Below are 18,754 nucleotides of genomic sequence, written 5' to 3'. Positions count from 1 at the left end.
TATTAGAATTTTATTATTGCATAATGACGTTGGGCTATTGTAATTTGCATGCCCTTTTTGGCTAATGTATTACTGTTAACTCTTATACACATTATGCATTAAATAAAGAATTATAAATATTATTATTATTCTATTACGCTAAAAATTTACTACACCACATTAATTGTCAAAAAAAATAAAATCTTATTTTCTATGATAATCTAGGAAACATGCCTTATCATTTCTGATACAAAGAGGCACTTTGCAAGTAGAGCACTGCCATACAGTATGTGCTCAATACAGGAGCTCGATATGAAAGTGGGTTCAAATTATTTTTCTCTGGATTAACGTCTGAAGGGGGCTTGGTCATAGCTTACTAGAATAAAAATATCATTTCATAGCCAGAGATGAAATTTTGTAAACGTTGTACACGGTAGCAATTAGTTGCAGATAGTAAATTGTACTGTGATAGGTTACTGTAAAGACTGACTTGTGAGTTGTATCAGCGATCAGTTCCTGATAACATCCCATTTCCCATGCTGAATTTATACACTGCAAGCAATACATTTTCTAGTCTGAATTCATTTTTGGAGTTTTATTTTTTATGATTCGTTAGGGAATAAATATTACGAATCTTTACGATGCGCGCTCACGCAAATCAGTCACCCTGACGTTAACTGGTCAACTAGACCATTTGTATTATACTTCATCTATCAAGCCTCTTGTTACTCATATAATATATTTATTTATTTATCAAAGATACAATGTAACATTACAGATTAAATCTAAAGCTTACAAAGATATTATACTAAAGAAAAAACAAGCAATGAAAATAATAAACTAGTTTTCTTATTTTATAGAGCTTACAGGCATCAAACTCTCAAATCTTTTCTTACATTCTTTGACCAAACATTCCATCGAGCTGGCAAATAGATCACACTGTGGTGCTACCTCAAGTATAGAGTTTAGAAGACAGATGGCTCGTATTACAGGCGTGTGCTTATGCGCATGAGTGCATGCAGGTGGCTGCGCTAATAGTGCGAGTCGCCGCGCGCGTCCGTACGAGGTCGGTACAAAGAAACGCAACAAACGTTGTAATAAGCATATGCAGTCCACACTGCCCCGAATTATTTTGAGAACAAACTTAGTAAGAGCTACGTACCTACGTAACTGCAGTGAATCAAAGCTCAGATGTCCTTGTAAAAAGAGTGTTGGGTACATAAATGGATAGTATCCGTATTGCCTCTTATACAAATGTCTAAGGAATTGTTTATATACCAATTGGTTGTGGTTCAATCTACTGATATTAAATTAAAATAAATTTACAACGTGAATGATTACAGGTATATACTACATAAGAATCATAGCTTTCTTCGTCTTCTGCAATAGTAGCTGTAACATTTCTTCTATAGGTTCACTCAATTCGTTTCGAAGCATCTTATATAATACTAGTGGACCCAATGACGTTATGTATAGACATATGGACATATCATTCGCAGTCTGATAACGGAACGGCAAAAGTGTGCTTAAAGCCAATGTAAGCACACTTTTCTCCTCAGTCATGTGTCAACTGTGTGTCAATCAACAAGCCGAAGTGCTATAAAAAGTGCTTAAATAATACATTAACCATTTAAAAAAAATGGTATGACTTATCGTCGGTAAGATTATTTTATTATATAAGATTGATATGCAAAAAGCGGAATTAATTTATTGAAAAAATCCATTAGTTAGGAGGAGTTCACTAACATACACATGAGCAGGAAAATTATATTATATGGGCGGAATTGAGAATCTAAACCAATCTCAAATTCACTGGAACACAACAAAAATCATCAAAATTGGTCCAGCCGTTTAGGAGGTAGTTCTAGCCGCTATCCCAAGAAATCGCCAAAATAGCGAATAATTGAAACCATTTCTTAACAAACCCTTTGGCTTATGAGAACTTGATATAAATCACAAATACATTTTACCAAAAATTCATAATAAATATGGGAAGAGAACGGTCAATTACTTAATACCAGATTACATTAATGAACTGCCCAAAGAGCTGCAAGAAATGTACATAAATACCACGAAAATCAAAACTCGCTTTAAAACATACTTCCTGAAAAAAGAATAGGATTTGGAAAAAAAGAATTGAATGGCTCTAGGTACCCAGATAAACCCGTGAAGTTTTCGTGGTACTTATTTCATAAAAATGTATGTATTTGTACTGTATTGGCCAATAAACTAAAAAAAAAAAAACAGTTTTTAATTTTTTTTTTTACAAAAAATAATAATATGTCTGCAGAATACAACAAGAAAATTCAGTTTTTCTTTACATTTCTATCTTTAATAGATAATATATTATAAACTTTAATAGATAGTGCAGAAAAAAATCACCAAAATACCCCTATATATTACGGTTGGAGCCATGTTAATCATTCAATGTAGATAGAAGTTGTATCAAAAAATATTAAGTGTTCCAATACTATTTAATATGATATATCATAAACTATAGTTTTGTTATTTTTGTAAAGAAAATTATATTGTTTTTGTAATAAATTAAAAATGCTTCCAATTCTGAATTAAAACTATGGCGATCTTGTACGGGAGAGGTAACCTAGCTCCGCTCATTTCCTCAAGGCCGTCAGCTTGGTCCCAAGCCTTAATATCTCTATGGTTAATTTTATCTAAGCTACTTAGCATATTCATTAGTTGTAGACAGAAAATTTAAATGAGAGATTCATTTATAGTAAAAAATCAAGAACAATCATCAAGGTATTCCTTCTTCATAAAAATATTTGTAACTAAGCATAGTTAAACGAACTATGCTTGTGGTTTTACCAGTGGGAGGCTCCTTTGCACAGGATGCCGGCTAGATTATGGGTACCACAACGGTGCCTATTTCTGCCGTGAAGCAGTAATGTGTAGACATTACTGTGTTGCGGTCTGAAGGGCGCCTTAGCTAGTGAAATTACTGGGCAAATGGGACTTAACATCTTATGTCTCAAGGTGACGAGAGCCGCTCAAAATTTTTGGGGTTTTTCAAGAATCCTGAGCGGCACTGGATTGTAATGGGCAGGGTGCATCAATTACCATTAGCTGAACATCCTGCTCGTCTCGTCTCAGCCTTTATTTTCATAAAAAATCACAATATTAAGTCTAACCAGTAGGTTGATAGAAAAATTATTAAATCGAACAGTTATTTCGAATGTTATTTCTAGAAAATAGCAACGTGAAAATAACGTTAAAGTGAATCACGTAGATATGAAAATAAATATTCGTATTCAAACAGAATACATTTCAATAAAAATGTTCGTTTTGTAGCACCCGTGCAAACAGTGAAGGCGTACAAAGGTTCTGTGCAGAGCGCAAACCAATCACCCATACAGAGCGACGACAAGAATCCGGATGTAGTGCCGTTTGGAAAAGGTATGTATCGTGAGCATTATGCTCAGAGCTACGAGTACTATACGAATAATATTATTAACCTCAGCTTCGCACATTGTTAATTATTCTTTTATTTATGAAGTCCTAGTAGATTTCTAATTATTTATTTAATTAACGTCTGACGTAATATTGCCATAGGGTAGTAATAAATTTAATTGCTAGTCACATATTATATTGTTAAATCTAAAGATGGCATTCAGGTTTTATCAAAATTAAAAATGACAATCCTGTACTCCCAAACGCTCAGAGAATATCTTTAAAACCAAAAAGCAATCTCAAAAAGTCCCACTTTGGTATAATATTAAATATTAATAATTGGTATAATAAAGACGGTATTTTTTTATTTGGCAAATAAATAAAAATAATATAAATGAATAAATGAAATATAAAGCTTATTATATTATTCTCTTATCTGTTTCTAGCATAACATATCTTTCATAACACAATTGAAATAAAATCTATTGCATATTATGAAAAATTTAAAATAATAAAATACAAAATTTGGAACCTTTCTTACATTCCAATTTAAAAGCTATATTATTTCTTCAATGTTATATTTGATACAATAGTAATTATTTCGCATTACGAGATATTTTTTTTCGCTGTTGTAACTCTGTTAACGACAATATAACTGTTTAAATATTCACTTTTACGTGTAAAATATACCCCTATTTTATATTTTTATTGACAATACCAAGGAAGTTCAATGCTGGTTCAATGTCTCATTGACCAGTTGAGTCAACCAGCATTGAAAATCTTGAATACATAACATAGAGTAATATGAACATAATTTGAATTTTATCGACTAACAATAGATGAATCAATGAAGATGAAATAAAATATTGATAATGTGCTATTCTTGGATTGGTCTCCGCTGCGCTCAAGCCAGATACCGCATGCGTAGTCGCAAAGTGCGGCAACTAATACTACGCCGAAGTGGGCGTACTTGAGCCAGTCTCGATCAATGTGTGACGTTGACGTGCCACATGTTCTGTTAATCTTTGCTAATAATTGTGCGTAGTAAAACATTGTAAAAATAATACCACAGGAAAAAAGAAAGTTACTGGAATCACATAATATAATCAGTAAGTACAGGGTAGACCAAAAGTTCGTTTATAATTGGAATGATAATTAAAAAAAAAACTAAGTACAGTAGATCAAAATTGTTTATTGGTTTCGAAAGTAAACAAAAGGGGAATTTATTTCTTAAAAATCACATCATCCATATGCAATCCTTCATTATTCTAGCATTGCTGCAATCTAGAGCAGAAATTTTCGATGACAGCTTTACATGGTTCCTTTAATTCGTCAAGAGTTACTGGGTTGGTTGGCTGGAATGCAGGGGTTTTTGATCACCATGACATAGTGTCACTCCAATAACGACAATTTTGTCTATTAACATGCCCATTTAGGTGGAAGTATGCCTTGTTGAGAAAAATATTTTTGTAAAACTGGTGAATCGCTCTACCATTTCGTTCGCAAACTGCAACCTAGTGCCATGGTCCTGAGGCCTTAATTCCTGCACCATTTGGATTTTATAGGAATGTAGATTTAAATCTTTCTTGAGAATGCGGTTTAATACACCATTATCTTGGCACGTTAAGGACAGCAGACCGCTTTCGAGTTGATAGTCCAGGTTGGTCACGAACAGACGATTTTACTCGCTCCACGTTTTCGGGGTCCCTCGACGTTCTAGGCCGGCCAGATCGACGTCAATCCATTGTTGAACCCGTCATCTCAAACTTGAGCACCAATTTTTTAATTAACACACCTGATGTAGCTTGATTTTTGTGTCGTATCTTGTAATGATTGCAAAACTTTCGTTGAGCTAAGGTCGCAGAATCGTTGTTTCGATAGTACTCGCGTACACAAAATGCACGTTGACTACCGCTAAACGACACCATGGTACTAAATTCCCATTGGCCGCTCTTGCAATGTGTAACCCTTCCACCCCCCTCCGCCGCCGCTGCTAGACGCGGCAACCGATTCAAATATAAACGGACTTTTGGTTCACCCTGTATTTTGTATTTTATTAATTTCAATGTAAAGTGACACGAACCGTATATTACAAAATTTTAAAGATGCCGTTGAGTGTCAAGATGCCACGCACACAAGCATCTATTAGTTGCCATAATAGAAAAGCTGTTGTTCTTAGATAGTGCGGTATCTAGTTGGACCGCAGCGGAGATCAATCCCTTAATCTAAGTATCAGCTATAATTTTTTTGTTAGTTTAATTTTGTCTACAATAACCATTGAATGATTAATCAAAAATCTAAATCTGTGCATGCGCATATTTAAAAATTAATGCTATTCATTATTTAATTAAATTGTATTACCTATTTGCATATTATATGCTAGGGGTTTTGAAATTATGCCCTCTTCTTTACAGTATTAAAATTTACTGGCTTGACTACCCAAAGTAGGATCTCATCAGAACATTTTGCTTCCACACTGTTCATTCTTCACACACCGTCCGAAATGTGACGTGCTAAATTTTTTAAGTTTAAGTAATATCAAACCATTAAATAAAACCTATTTCAAATTACCATTTAAAAAATAATACGTTCGATATATATTTGGGAGATTAATTATTTAAACAATAGCAATAGTGACTTAAACAGATAAGCTCCGATAAAACTAATTAACTCAGAATTGCCGCACTGTTTTCACGTCGCCTTGATTGATGACTATTTGGAGTAATTGGAGCAAGTTTGGTTCTATGTAAATTTCGACAGAATATCAGCATCACAGCAAAATATACATAAGCTTAATATTTAGTCATAATTGGAGGTAGTTCCTGAAAAACGTTCCAAGCAACAAATATCACATTAGGAATACGTGTTTAAAGTTTAATAAATATTAGTGTATTCCATACATGTGGGTTACGCTAATAAGTCATGATGTCATTCAAAGTGACAGTAGGGCTGTCATTTTTTGTCAGTCCGTAATATGAATCACGTGACCAGTTTTGTGTTCCTAACTCAATATCGACATGATTGTGGTTTGGAACGTTTTTCTAGAATTACGTCCAATTGTTAGTTAATTAAATATCCATCTAATTCTGACAGAGTCTACCTTAAAAGTATTATAGCAAGAATGTTTGGGTTGTTAAATCTACAAAAGACAGTAAATGTCTTATGACTTTCATCCAAATATTAATTAAATTGCGTAAAAATACATATGAATCAAATATATTATCCATCCACAAATTAATATAATATTATGTGCGAAGATAAATTGATGTTTACAAATATGTTTAGTTACAGTTTATGGTAAGGGTATTTTATGTTCGTCATGCAGAAAGTACACAAATTTAGATGAAACTATTGTGAAGTGTCGACACACAGAATTGTGCCTTGGACCGCGAGTTTATTGAGAACCTGGATTTGATATAATAAGTTAAATATTATATACATGATAGATGCGTTCGTCGGCGTCAATTCGTAACTAAGTCCACGGTGACAAAAATCATTAAAATAAAATCCAAATCAAAATCACTTTATGCATGTTGGTCACGGAAATGACACTTATGAATATTAAAGAAATTTTTTTGTTTCTGAATCTACTGCAACTTTGTAAAAGTTTGAGCTAATGAGAAGAAGTAGCGAGAAACTCATTGCCACTCTTTTAAGTAAAGATGTACATTTTCATCATTTTACAAATCATTTCAATTACAATATAATATGTAAAGTGATGCAACAAACATACTCAAACGTCAAATAGTCAATACCTTACACGAATAAGTCAAAAAAGTAAATGTAGATTGTTACAACACAAAATCAATATTTTAATGCCTATGTGGTTTTTGTGTCTCTTATGATTGTTGCTTAAGACACGCTTCGACGGTTTTATGTTAGGGTTCGGTTTAGGTTCCAATTTAAACTAAGCCCTAACTGATCTGATTTATTCATTTGATCAAAACTAACATTGGTATTGTAAATTTACACCGATACTAATATTATAATAATATACATTTTAAAGCGTATTACAATATACATTATTATACTCGTGAAACAACATGTCCTTCCACAAATTAAATTTAAAAACATAACTCATGAACGTGCGGGACTTGAACCCGCGACCTCTCGCGTTCCGTGCGAGCTTCCTTTCCACTAAGCAACCGTTCGAGTGACGTATCGTTGATATATCTTGTATGTCTTGTTGAACCATGTCCTTACTAAATACTTATTGTCTTTAAGATCGAACACATAGAAATCTTAAAAATAATACAGTTTGTAACAATCATAATACTTTAAGTAAGTCATAATTTACGACAGAAAATTAAAATCACATGTAGGGCCTAAAGATTTTGTGTAGTGTATAGATTATAATTTAAAGTTTAAACCATGTTATATTTGTAGATTAGTTTACAGTGAAGGGCATGAAATTGAGATTCGTTCTGTGATTATCAGAATATAACTGCACGAGGGATGTGGAGCGACCGCCAGAGCCTCCCCCTTACACGTCCGTCGTTTCTCCACCGGTGGGCTCGTCGAGGAGTGTTAGCAGCTTGCATGATACGAGGGCGAACACTCCTCATACCCCTAACACACCAGCATCTGATGCTCAGGTAATAATATATATTATATATTATTTCTATAATCTAGTATCACATCAATGTAATTGTACTTTCTAATTCATTGCATGTACTTCAATTTTTGAATAACCTTGAGTTCATAAACTAGTAGGAGGCATCTTTGCATAGGAAGCCGGCTAGATTATGGGTACCACAACAGCCCCTATTTCTGCCGTGAAGCAGTAATGTGTAAGCAATACTGTGTTTCGGAGCAGGACGTTCAGCTGATGGTAATTGATACACCCTGTCCATTACAATGCAGTGCCGCTCAGGATTCTTTAAAAACCCAAAAATTCTATTCTATTCTTGTTGTCATAAAAAAATATTATTATTTTATTATAGGGTAGTAAAGAAGTAATTATGTTTTTGCCGACCTATATAGCCCAGTGGTTAGCGACCCTGACTACTGAGCTAGAGGTCCCGGGTTCAAATCCCGGTGGGTGCCATCATTTATATAATAATATTGATGTTTGTTTCCGAGTCATGGATATTTATATGTATTTATGTATTTTTAAGTATGTATATCGTATTAAATATATCGTTATCTTGTACCCATAGTACAGGCTATACCTAGTTTGGGGCAAGATAATTAATTGTGTTAAAGTGTGACAGTATTATTATTATTAGATAACTTATACGTCTAGATAGAACCATTTGCTGAAGCAACTCATGATAACAGTGTTTTACTCCAATGGACTAAAATATGTATGGTATGGTATAGTGGCTCCTGTTTCCGCACTTAAACCTCTAGTATGGGTCCATTTTGCGTCCAATATTGGCCAGTTACTCCAACCAGCCCAGCTCCTTCCAGAAGTTCAGAATATTCCTGGAGTGTTCACAGATTTCTCGGAACGACCTCGTATTCAATAAAGTTTTTGCACTTTGGTTGGCCACCCCCGCAGATTCCAGGATTACGTGAGTGACCGTTTCGTCCTCGGCCATGAAGCCTCTGCACTTAGGACTGTCCGTTACGCCGATTGTGAAAAGGTTGTTGTGATTCGGGTGCCCATAATTCTTCGGAAGTCATGTCTGTTAAGGCTGATAAGTTGACATCAGTTAGGGTGATAGTGCAGGTATCGCTTCTATCGACTGTCTTGAGCAAATTGACTGGCTTCAGAAATTCATCCATCGGGTGTTTTGTAGGTAGTTGGTGAGAGAGCGTATGAGTGTTGGAGAGAGAGAAGTGGCAATGGACCTGCCACTTGGGTCTATAATATACTAATAATTAAAACATCTTATTTCATTCACACCTTTTTTTAAATAGTTATATAATAATTTACTAATACAAAACTTTAAGGAAACACAAGTAGATGAAATTCTAATACTCTAGAAAACTCTATAGTTTATGACACGACCATACTCTTAAGACAGGGCTGAATTAGAAATGGGTATGATAATATTACCGTACTAATACCCGGCTCATACTATTCCAGTTAAATACACGAGTTAATCCAGTCCCGTGATGGATTGGATTATACAGTCCACATTATTCCAATCATTTAAAAGCTGTAAAATCGATAAAACTATTGTGATTGTCACAATAAAGAAGTTTAGAAATTGTTTTAAAACTGTTCAAATAGTACTATAAAAATCCGAAGTGATAGCCCAAATCCCCACTATCAAGTTCACAAAGAAACAAACTGAAAATTTTCGTTTTCAGTTAACTTCATTGTAAGGAATTATATATAGAATTCCAAAAAAAAACAATGCGTGTTCACTGTTCAACGTATAATCAAGCACTGGATTGGTCGTTTACACTATTCGAGTTAATGTGAACGGAGCATTATAATAATAACGATCTATATGAGGTTTATATTGCAAATTACATTTATTTTTTTTACAGTGTGTTAGTTTAATACATAAATATAAAACAAATTTAAATATAATAATCTTAAGCTTATTCGAAGTGTTCTCCATTCGTTTTGTTTGTTAAAATGTTTCTGAACTGCACAAATTTTTCTTATCCGTACACAAAAAAAAATCTGTGACCTCCCTTTGCGTACCGGTTCATTAATTGTTTCGATTTTACCATCCTATTCTTTCTTAAATTATCACTTTAGAAATGACCAGTACGTCTCTTATAGGCTTCAAGTCCTAAGTCATCTCTTAAAATACGCGACATGGTTCTAGGTGCTATTTTCATCTCCCGAGCTTTCGGACAGGATTTCATCGAATTCTTTCCCTGACTGCTTTGACCACTTTTTTCCTACGAACACTACGTGGACGGCCAGATCTTTTTCTGTCACAAGCAGAGGAGGTCTCATTGTACCTATTAATAGCCCGGTATACAAACATTTTACTAATACCAAGCGTATGGAGAGTTCTAAAAATTTCATTAGGCTCCATACCTGCTTTGTGTGATGCAATCACAGCGATTCGGTTTCTTTTTATCATCCCACTCCATTTTAATATAGAATGTATTGGTGCCAAAATGAGAAAACTCAATAAACAATCATATTAAATTGACAGATTCCAAATTCAAATGTAATATTTTGTTTATTTTTAATTGTAAGAGTATTTATCGCCAGACTAAGGAGAGACGTCATCACGAGGATGTTTCTGAAAGAAAATTCGACTCAATATAAATTAATCAATTACATAAAAATTATATATTGTTTTTTAATTTAGAACTATTTTTTCCAACATACGGTATTGCTTCAAAAACCAGTATTTATTCTTGTCTTAACATGTAGCTCTAAGCTTTCATCTTTCGGTTGGCATGTCAACTACAGTAGGTGAAAGTGGACAGAATGATAGGTGCTATAAAGTGCGTGCAGCGTGACTCTTAGCAACTACATGTCTGAGCTCCCCTAGTTCGTACGTGTCGCCGCACCTCGGCCATTATGGAATACACTTGGAAATTAATTACCCTTCGAAACATTTGTAACATAACAACCAACGCAAACAAAACTTGTGGACTTTTGTTTATCATTTTCTATTACTAGCTTTTATCCGCAACTTCGTCCCCGTGCCATAGTTGGCGTTTTTTATTTTTTTTAAATACTCATTTTGCAAATAATATACTGTAAACATTTTTATAAACTACCAACTATAGAAACCTTTTCCGTCCCCAAACAGGTCTTAATTTTCAAAACGCTAGAAGAAATATTTATTTATTGCTTATCATGTGCCTAAATACAAATTATCATGGTCTTATTTTCGATAGTAACGAACTTTCATACAATCTTCCACCTCCTATTTCAGCCCCACCAAGCTTTTTAATCGCGATAAAAGGTATGTTTATGTAATTTCTCATTTCCCAAGCTCTTGTCTATCGCTGTACCAAATTTCATCAAAATCAGTTCAGTAGCTCAGGCGTAAAAGCATAACAAAAAATACTTACATTTACAATTAAAATATTAGTAGGGATTTCATAATGTGGAGAGGATAAATGCTAGAGTTTTTTTATCCAAATGTTGTGACTTCAAGACTCAGTCCTAGTCTCGTGCTAGAATTTGGCGAGTCAACATCTCATGAGGTTGCCTCGTGTATTGGCAAAAACACGTGTTGAATGGATTAAGGCCAAATCTTGCGAAATGTACATTCAATGAGACTGACAACATTTGGATTATTATGGACTTAAAATAACGCCTAATTAAAAAAAAATCAAGAGTTTTTTATCAAAAATTTTATTAGACAATTGTTTAAATGCAATTTACTATCCTGCACAAATATAAAGGCTTTAAATTCAGGACGGATGTTTCAGCCAAAGATTAAATAAACTCAATCTGTAGGACATAATAAAGAAGAAAATTTGCTTAAAAAAATTCACGTAGAATCACACTTGCAAAGAAATATTTTATTGAACGATTTTACATTGTAAACATATTTTATTAAAAAAAGAAACTCGCTGAGTTTGTTGCGTTGCTTACCTTTTGGAATGGGTGCTAGTTTTTTACTTTCAATAAGTAATTTTATATCCTATTTTGTATAAAAATCTTTGAATTTGAATTTGAATAGAAAAACAAAAGGCACTATTAAGATAAGATGTTAAGTCTCATTTGCCCAGTAATTTCATTAGCTACGGCGCCCTTCACACCGAAACACAGTAATATTTAGGCGTATTGCTTCATGGCAGAAATAGGCGCCGTTGTGGTGTCCATAATCTAGCCGGCTTGTTTTCATTTTATTATAATCTGACTCCTTCGCTGGGACTCAACAATATGTGTGTTCTACTTGTATATTATACTGGTTTGCTTGGAGAATGAGCTATGCCAGACCCAATTTCCATAAGCATCTGGTTGGCTAGTTAGATCTTGAGGTATTTTACGTTTCAGTCTTTTTGATACTTTCGTTCTTTTCTTCATTAAGGCTTTTCCTAGTATATTAGGGTGATTATTTGTTCTAGTATTGTGTGCCTTAGCGAATTTTGTTTTCTCATCCTTGACTGTTGGTATCGCATGGTCATGGTGTAATACTTCACATATGGTACAAACCATGGAGCATTAGCTATACGTATTGTTTTATTCTGAAATCGTTGAATTATTTCAATGTAAAACATGAATGGATAAATTTGAATGAAAAGAGATTTAATAAAAACAGTTTTATGTTGAACTTTGTTAAAAAGGACTTTAATATTCACAAAAAGTTAACATTCCAGACCACAGCACATTTCACACCTTTTCAGCTAAACCGTACCGGCACTGAGTTCATTCAACATAGTAATTGAAATTTTAATGCTTTTAAAAAGCGTTGAAGTTGGATTCTATTGTTTAAGTGCCGTTGGCACTTTATACTCGTTTTAAGCCCGACACCACAATATACTTATTTGGTTTTATAATTATTGCTTTGATTTGGAATTTACATTTTGCTTCCTATCTAAAGGCTCTCATTGCGCATTCTGTTTATGACTATTAAATTCAGCATTTCATAAAAAAAATGTGAATGTTATAAGAAAATATTAATATATAAATTGGGCTTCAGAGTCATCTTGCATAGCTAACACTAATATTTTGAAGAGTTCTGTTCAGGCATTAGCTATAAATAAATTTAAATGTATTATTAAAAAAAAGGCTCCGTCGTAAATCCTACTACTCCACAACTGAATATCTAAGTGATCGGACAGCCTGGGACTAGATAATGATAATTTATAGCAATAAAAATGATCTTGCGCGCTCTCAGAGCGTGATTTGTTTCCGAAGCGGTAGTAGTATTAGAAACGAAATCAAAAATAATTCTTAAGGAATCAAATTAAAATAAATTCCTTTTAACCAATTATTGCTGTGATTCCAATATATTTTGTTTTTATCATTTTCTTGCGTTATTTTCAAATACGTTTAATAAAAACTCTACAATAGCCTTTCTATCTATATATATATAAATGAATTGCTGTTCGTTAGTCTTGCTAAAACTCGAGAACGGCTGGATCGATTTGGCTAATTTTGGTCTTGAATTATTTGTGGAAGTCCAGAGAATGTTTAAAATGTGTAAAATAAATACGATAATACTCGGATTTGAATAAAAACAATAATTTTTATTTTCCTTTGATGTGTCCCCCGTCGTTTAGAAATAATAGTTTAAAATGAATAACTAATTAGAATTTTTATATCATTCTGACTTTTTCATGCGGTAAAAAATTAACTTAATTTTAGGTAACTATAGTTGGTAGATTAAATACAGTTGTTAACTATCTATCAGATTATGTTTATGTAGATTGATATATCTTAAGTTTTGTCACAAATTAAATTTCTGAACGCAAACAATATTATTTGACGTACACACAAAAGTTTAGGTCTTTAATTTATCGATTGAGGCAGAATGAATTCTATCGGGTCAGCTAGTATTTAATAAAACTTTATTTTGGACGAACGTGACGCCACTGTATGTATATTTAAATTAAGAATACTAAAAAATTGTTGAATTTTGATAATTTATTTACTTATTGTATAATCACATTGACATTAACCTAAAATTTTTAAGTGGATGGAGCATTCACTCCACAGTGTAACAGCCTCAATCATTTCCAAAAATACGTTAGAGCAATCGGAAACAAAAAATTATTCTTAAAATTATTATTCTTGGTATTCAAATCACAATATGAGTGCATGAAAATATTCCAAATAAAAAGGGATTCCTCGAATTGAACAATTTACACTTGCTTAGAAAAAAATTATATAATGAATGTTAAAAGTTTTTTATGACCTGTATACTGTGAACTCATGTACACTTTGATAATAATAATATTGACACACTTTAACACAAATTATCTATTTCCAAACTAGGTATATCCTGTACTATACACTGGGTACAAGACAATGATATATTTTATACTTACTTAAACATACATCATCATATCAGCTGGAAGACGCCCAGTGCTGGACAAAGGCCCCCCCCAAAGATCTCCACGTACATCGGTCCTGCGCTGCCCTCATCCAACGTATTCCTTCAATCTTGACCAGATCATCGGTCCATCTTGTGGGGGGACCTACCAACATTGCGTCTTCCGTTACGTGATCGCCATTCGAGGACTGGCCATCCGTCCGTTAAGCTATGAGCCCTGCCTACTGCCACTTCAGTTATGCAATCATTTGGGCAATGTCAGTGATTTTGGTTCTCTTACGAATCTCCTCATTTCCCTGGGATACTCCTAGCATAGCCCTTTCTATTGCTCTCTGAGCGACCATAAACATCCACAAAACTTGCAAACGAACATATATATTCATCATATAAAAGTTTACACCTGCCTGGATTCAAGTTCGGGACCGCAGTAGGCAGGGTAACTAACCATTTGGCTACGTGGGTTTTGTCTATTTAAAAACCAAATGGTCATTTAAAATATTGTAAGAACATTAAATAATGAAATTAATTTCATGATCTTTTTATACAGAGTATCGGCACGCTAGGAGAAGATAAAAGAAGTGTAACAAGCGGGACATTGTCACGGCGGAGAGAAGTGGTGACGACGAGAACTCCACTCTTAGCAAATGCGCGTGAGAGTTGTGTCTAGACAAGATATTATATTTGTACACTTCTGTATATATGTAATTACAATTATATCTAGAATTAATTTAATCAGTAATGTTTCTCGTCGTGTTACGAAAGGAATTATAAAAATTTATTATTGATAACATAATTTGTTAAAACAAAAATTTAACTAGATTAATATCTCATCTAAAGGTCCTTTTAATTTTTGAAAATCGATTTTATATTTATTTTTAATTAAATTCCAAGTGAGGATTACTCTACAGTAAAAAAACAATGTATATTTCTGCATATTACACTATATAGAAAATAATTTTTATAGAGTTTCTTGAAATGTTTTTTTATTATAAATTTATAAAAAAGATTACCAAAATCTACATGATTTTAGCATCTTAAGAATATAAATATTTTTGTTCGACTTCTAAGCATTGCTTTGATCGAGAGATATATTGTGTTATCTCCAGTATCAAAAATAACTCGTTGAAATTTTAGTACAATCATGCCACAGTATAATAAAACGGTATCACATAACAACAATCTATAGTTCTCGGGTACTTTTGAAACTCAATTATCAACAGCTTAGGAGAGTTTCGAAAATATCTACCTATCTATAGTTCTAATTCTCTAATGTAACAAAATTTTGAATATTTTTTATTGTTTAAGTCTTAAAACACTGTAAAAGAGCAAATTCTAAAGCAAACATTTTGTATTCCTTTATCAGTGCTCAGCGGAAAAGCTTGGCAAAATGGTAGCAGGATTAGAACTCTGCAAAAATTGTACAATTTTGCTTCTTTGAGCAATAAAGAAAATGTTCGTTCAAAACGAAGCATGCAGCATCACTAAAATTTAAAATTCTACAATGTAAAACACGGAATAAATGAACGAAAGTAATTGAAAGGTCATTCAGTATCTTATGGTCAAATTGTTTGTATCGCAAGAAATCCGAAACCTTTAGAAATTCACACTAAAAGCGAAATGATTATTGTAAAAACTCAATTCATTTTTGTATTTATTGATTGAAAGTCATATAGTCAAATTTCAAGTACATTTGGGCTTTGAATTAAATAACAGTATAATATAGTATTGGTTAATATACAAATTGATTTAAGCAAAAAGAGTTTAAAGGTGCAATGTGTATTTGAAAGTTTTAAGGTATTTTTTCAGGTGTTAATGATTTGAATTTGACATGAATGGATTGTAACACTTTCGTTTCGCTTCGTGTGTTCAAATTTTATTTGAAAGAATGTCAAGAGCACTAGGCATTCAGTCGCATCACTCGTTGCACGGAACGTGAATAAAAAATTGCTTCGAGGCTGCTCCGACGCGTAAACCGCCTACCCTAGAAATAGATAAAGGCAGTAAACCTTTTTTATGTTTTAAATATTTCCTATTGTGCATTTTTCGCGGTGTCATCTAAAAAATTCCAAATAAATTTGAGGTACATACGCTTTCCTTATATATTTATTATAACGAAAATTAATTCGTTTATATCGAAATCAGTTATTTTTACAGATCGTCTAAATTCATGTAAATCATCTATTGATAAATTTGAATTTATACAACCTTATACAAATGATTTGAGTTTTCTTTAGTGTTAATACCGCCAATATTTGTCTTTAAACAATTCGACACGTGTTTCGGCTCTACACGAGGCATCCTTAGGACGCGAGGTGTCGCCAAAATCTGGCACGAGAATCAAATCTTTGTATAATAATCGATTTTCACAAAGTAACGCCTCCTTCAATAAATTTATACAACCTGTTAAGACTTAACAATTGACGTTTTAGAATCACAAACACACTTTGAATTTCGCTTATAATTTTATATTTTGTTTTAAAATTAATCGCGTTCGGGTACTTACATGAGTGCCACTCAAACAGAGGCTTGTAGCACTGAAGGTTTTAATTTGAATTGATATCCTCAACAATAACATGACATGTAATTTTATCATATTATGCTTATCTATTTGGTATTGTTATTTACAAAAATACTGTTTTCATAATATGTTCGGTTTATAACCAATTTTGAAAACAGAAGAGAGTTATTTTCGTTAATTTTCATTGAAAATTAATATTTTTTCTTAATAAGCACAATATTCGCAATAAGAAAATAATAATTAATTTAAAATACATTTAATAATTATTTCAGAGTACCTTTAGATCAGGATTTTGCACTGTTAAAATTATCAAAATCAATTTGAAAATTTTATTCAAACTCAAGCTCATGAAAGTTTCAAATCTACTGAGTTATTACTGCTTTGGCTGACCTTACATAATGTTGTATGCAAAATAATTTATTTTTATTTTCTGAATACTTATTCTTAAAATTATCCAATTATATTAATTATGTCATTGCAAAAGTTAAGTTCGTACATCGAAGTTATAATATCTATAAAAGACTGTCACAATATTATAATGTTATTTTAGATAGTTTAAAATTTATGTAAATTACAAAAATACTATTTATTGTTAGTTAAAATACTTAATAAAAATATTTAAGTTTACCTATATTGTATAATATGTATCATAATGTTTTACTTAATTAGATTGATAAACGTATTATAAATTATCACTTTTGAACCGAGACATTTTATCAATTGAAAGACAATAAAATAATGGATAATTTGTTTGTTGGTTGATTTTTATATAGCCTAACGTTGTAAAGACATTTGTTTAATTAAACTATGATTTAAAAAATAATTTACGTAGTTAGGTAGTTTTACAAAACAAGACACTGTAAATTTCAAGCACAATGAAGAAAATTCTTCTGAGTAAGTGTAAAGTTACAATTGTAAAAAAAATGTGTCACCTAAATGTAATATATTACAAGGTAATTATTAAAAGGAATTCACTGTGATGCTATTAAATTATTGTATAACGACTACAAATATAATGACTATTACAGTTAATGGTGAATTAGAGATAATTCTATCTAAGCACACGGACTAGTAAGAAAATAAGGACTCCGTGTCACCTTACATAACAGTGTAGCAACAAAACAAGCCGATTAACGTGTAAATACATAGCCCCACGCACACACTTACACTACTACAGGCCGATGGGCGGCCATTATGAGAATTGTCATCGTCTGTGACAGATCAGTTTGCGTCTTAATAAAATATTTTATAAATACCGTCGTGCGTTGTGAAATAGTGTAAAAACGATACTAAAGTATTTGTGGCCATATATGATTATTTAAGGGAGAAAATATTGTGTAACTAGTATCCCCCGTAGCCGCACACACACTAGCATAACGGTGCTTCACTTGCTAATATCACGGCGCGGAGTCCTTGTTTTTTTACTCGTCCGTGTCTAAGCATAGTAATTGTAAAATATATTCATATTATTATGTAATGTTATTTACTATAATTGTAATAAGAAATTCCAAATATTTGATTTATAATTTGCGACAATTGTTACAATAAATTGAAATTTACTTCCGGATTGATTGTAAATTTTTTTTTGTTTTAACTTTGGATCTGGTTATGCCAATTAAAATCCACATGTGTTATTAAAATTAAAATCTATACATGATATCAGATCTTTGACTATCAAGGTTTAAAATTATCCAGTCGTTCACAGAACTATAAGAAGTATCTGGATCCACCAATACAATCAATTTATTATATTTGCTTAGATTGACCCGATTTTTTGTACATTTAAATAAAACACTTTTTAAAGGATTAAAACGTGTGCAAATGTAACTTTTTTACATTAGACTTTTGCTTAAAAATTAAATTTTTTATTATTATTTAAGTAACCCGACGTTACCAAAATAAATGGCGCTAAACTTCATATGACAATTATCCAAATGTTTTGAGTTTTCTTTAGTGGTAATTCCGCCAA

At 32.5% G+C, this 18,754-nt stretch overlaps 1 protein-coding gene across 1 annotated transcript in view; it reads left to right on the top strand.

Annotated features, from left to right (window-relative positions):
• The window catches only part of LOC126975889 (nephrin-like), a 291,725-nt gene extending 276,489 nt beyond the window's left edge, over nt 1-15,236 (top strand). The window contains exons 15-17 of the mRNA XM_050823989.1: nt 3,289-3,393; nt 7,825-7,982; nt 14,815-15,236. Of these exons, the coding sequence (XP_050679946.1) occupies nt 3,289-3,393; nt 7,825-7,982; nt 14,815-14,934 (383 nt within the window). The 3' untranslated portion in view covers nt 14,935-15,236. The remainder of the gene's footprint in view (nt 1-3,288; nt 3,394-7,824; nt 7,983-14,814) is intronic.
• Nucleotides 15,237-18,754: the final 3,518 nt, after the last annotated feature.

Source organism: Leptidea sinapis, chromosome 38 (assembly GCF_905404315.1).
Source record: "Leptidea sinapis chromosome 38, ilLepSina1.1, whole genome shotgun sequence".
NCBI classification, from domain to species: Eukaryota; Metazoa; Arthropoda; class Insecta; order Lepidoptera; family Pieridae; genus Leptidea; species Leptidea sinapis.
This window is presented reverse-complemented; position numbering and strand designations above follow the sequence as displayed.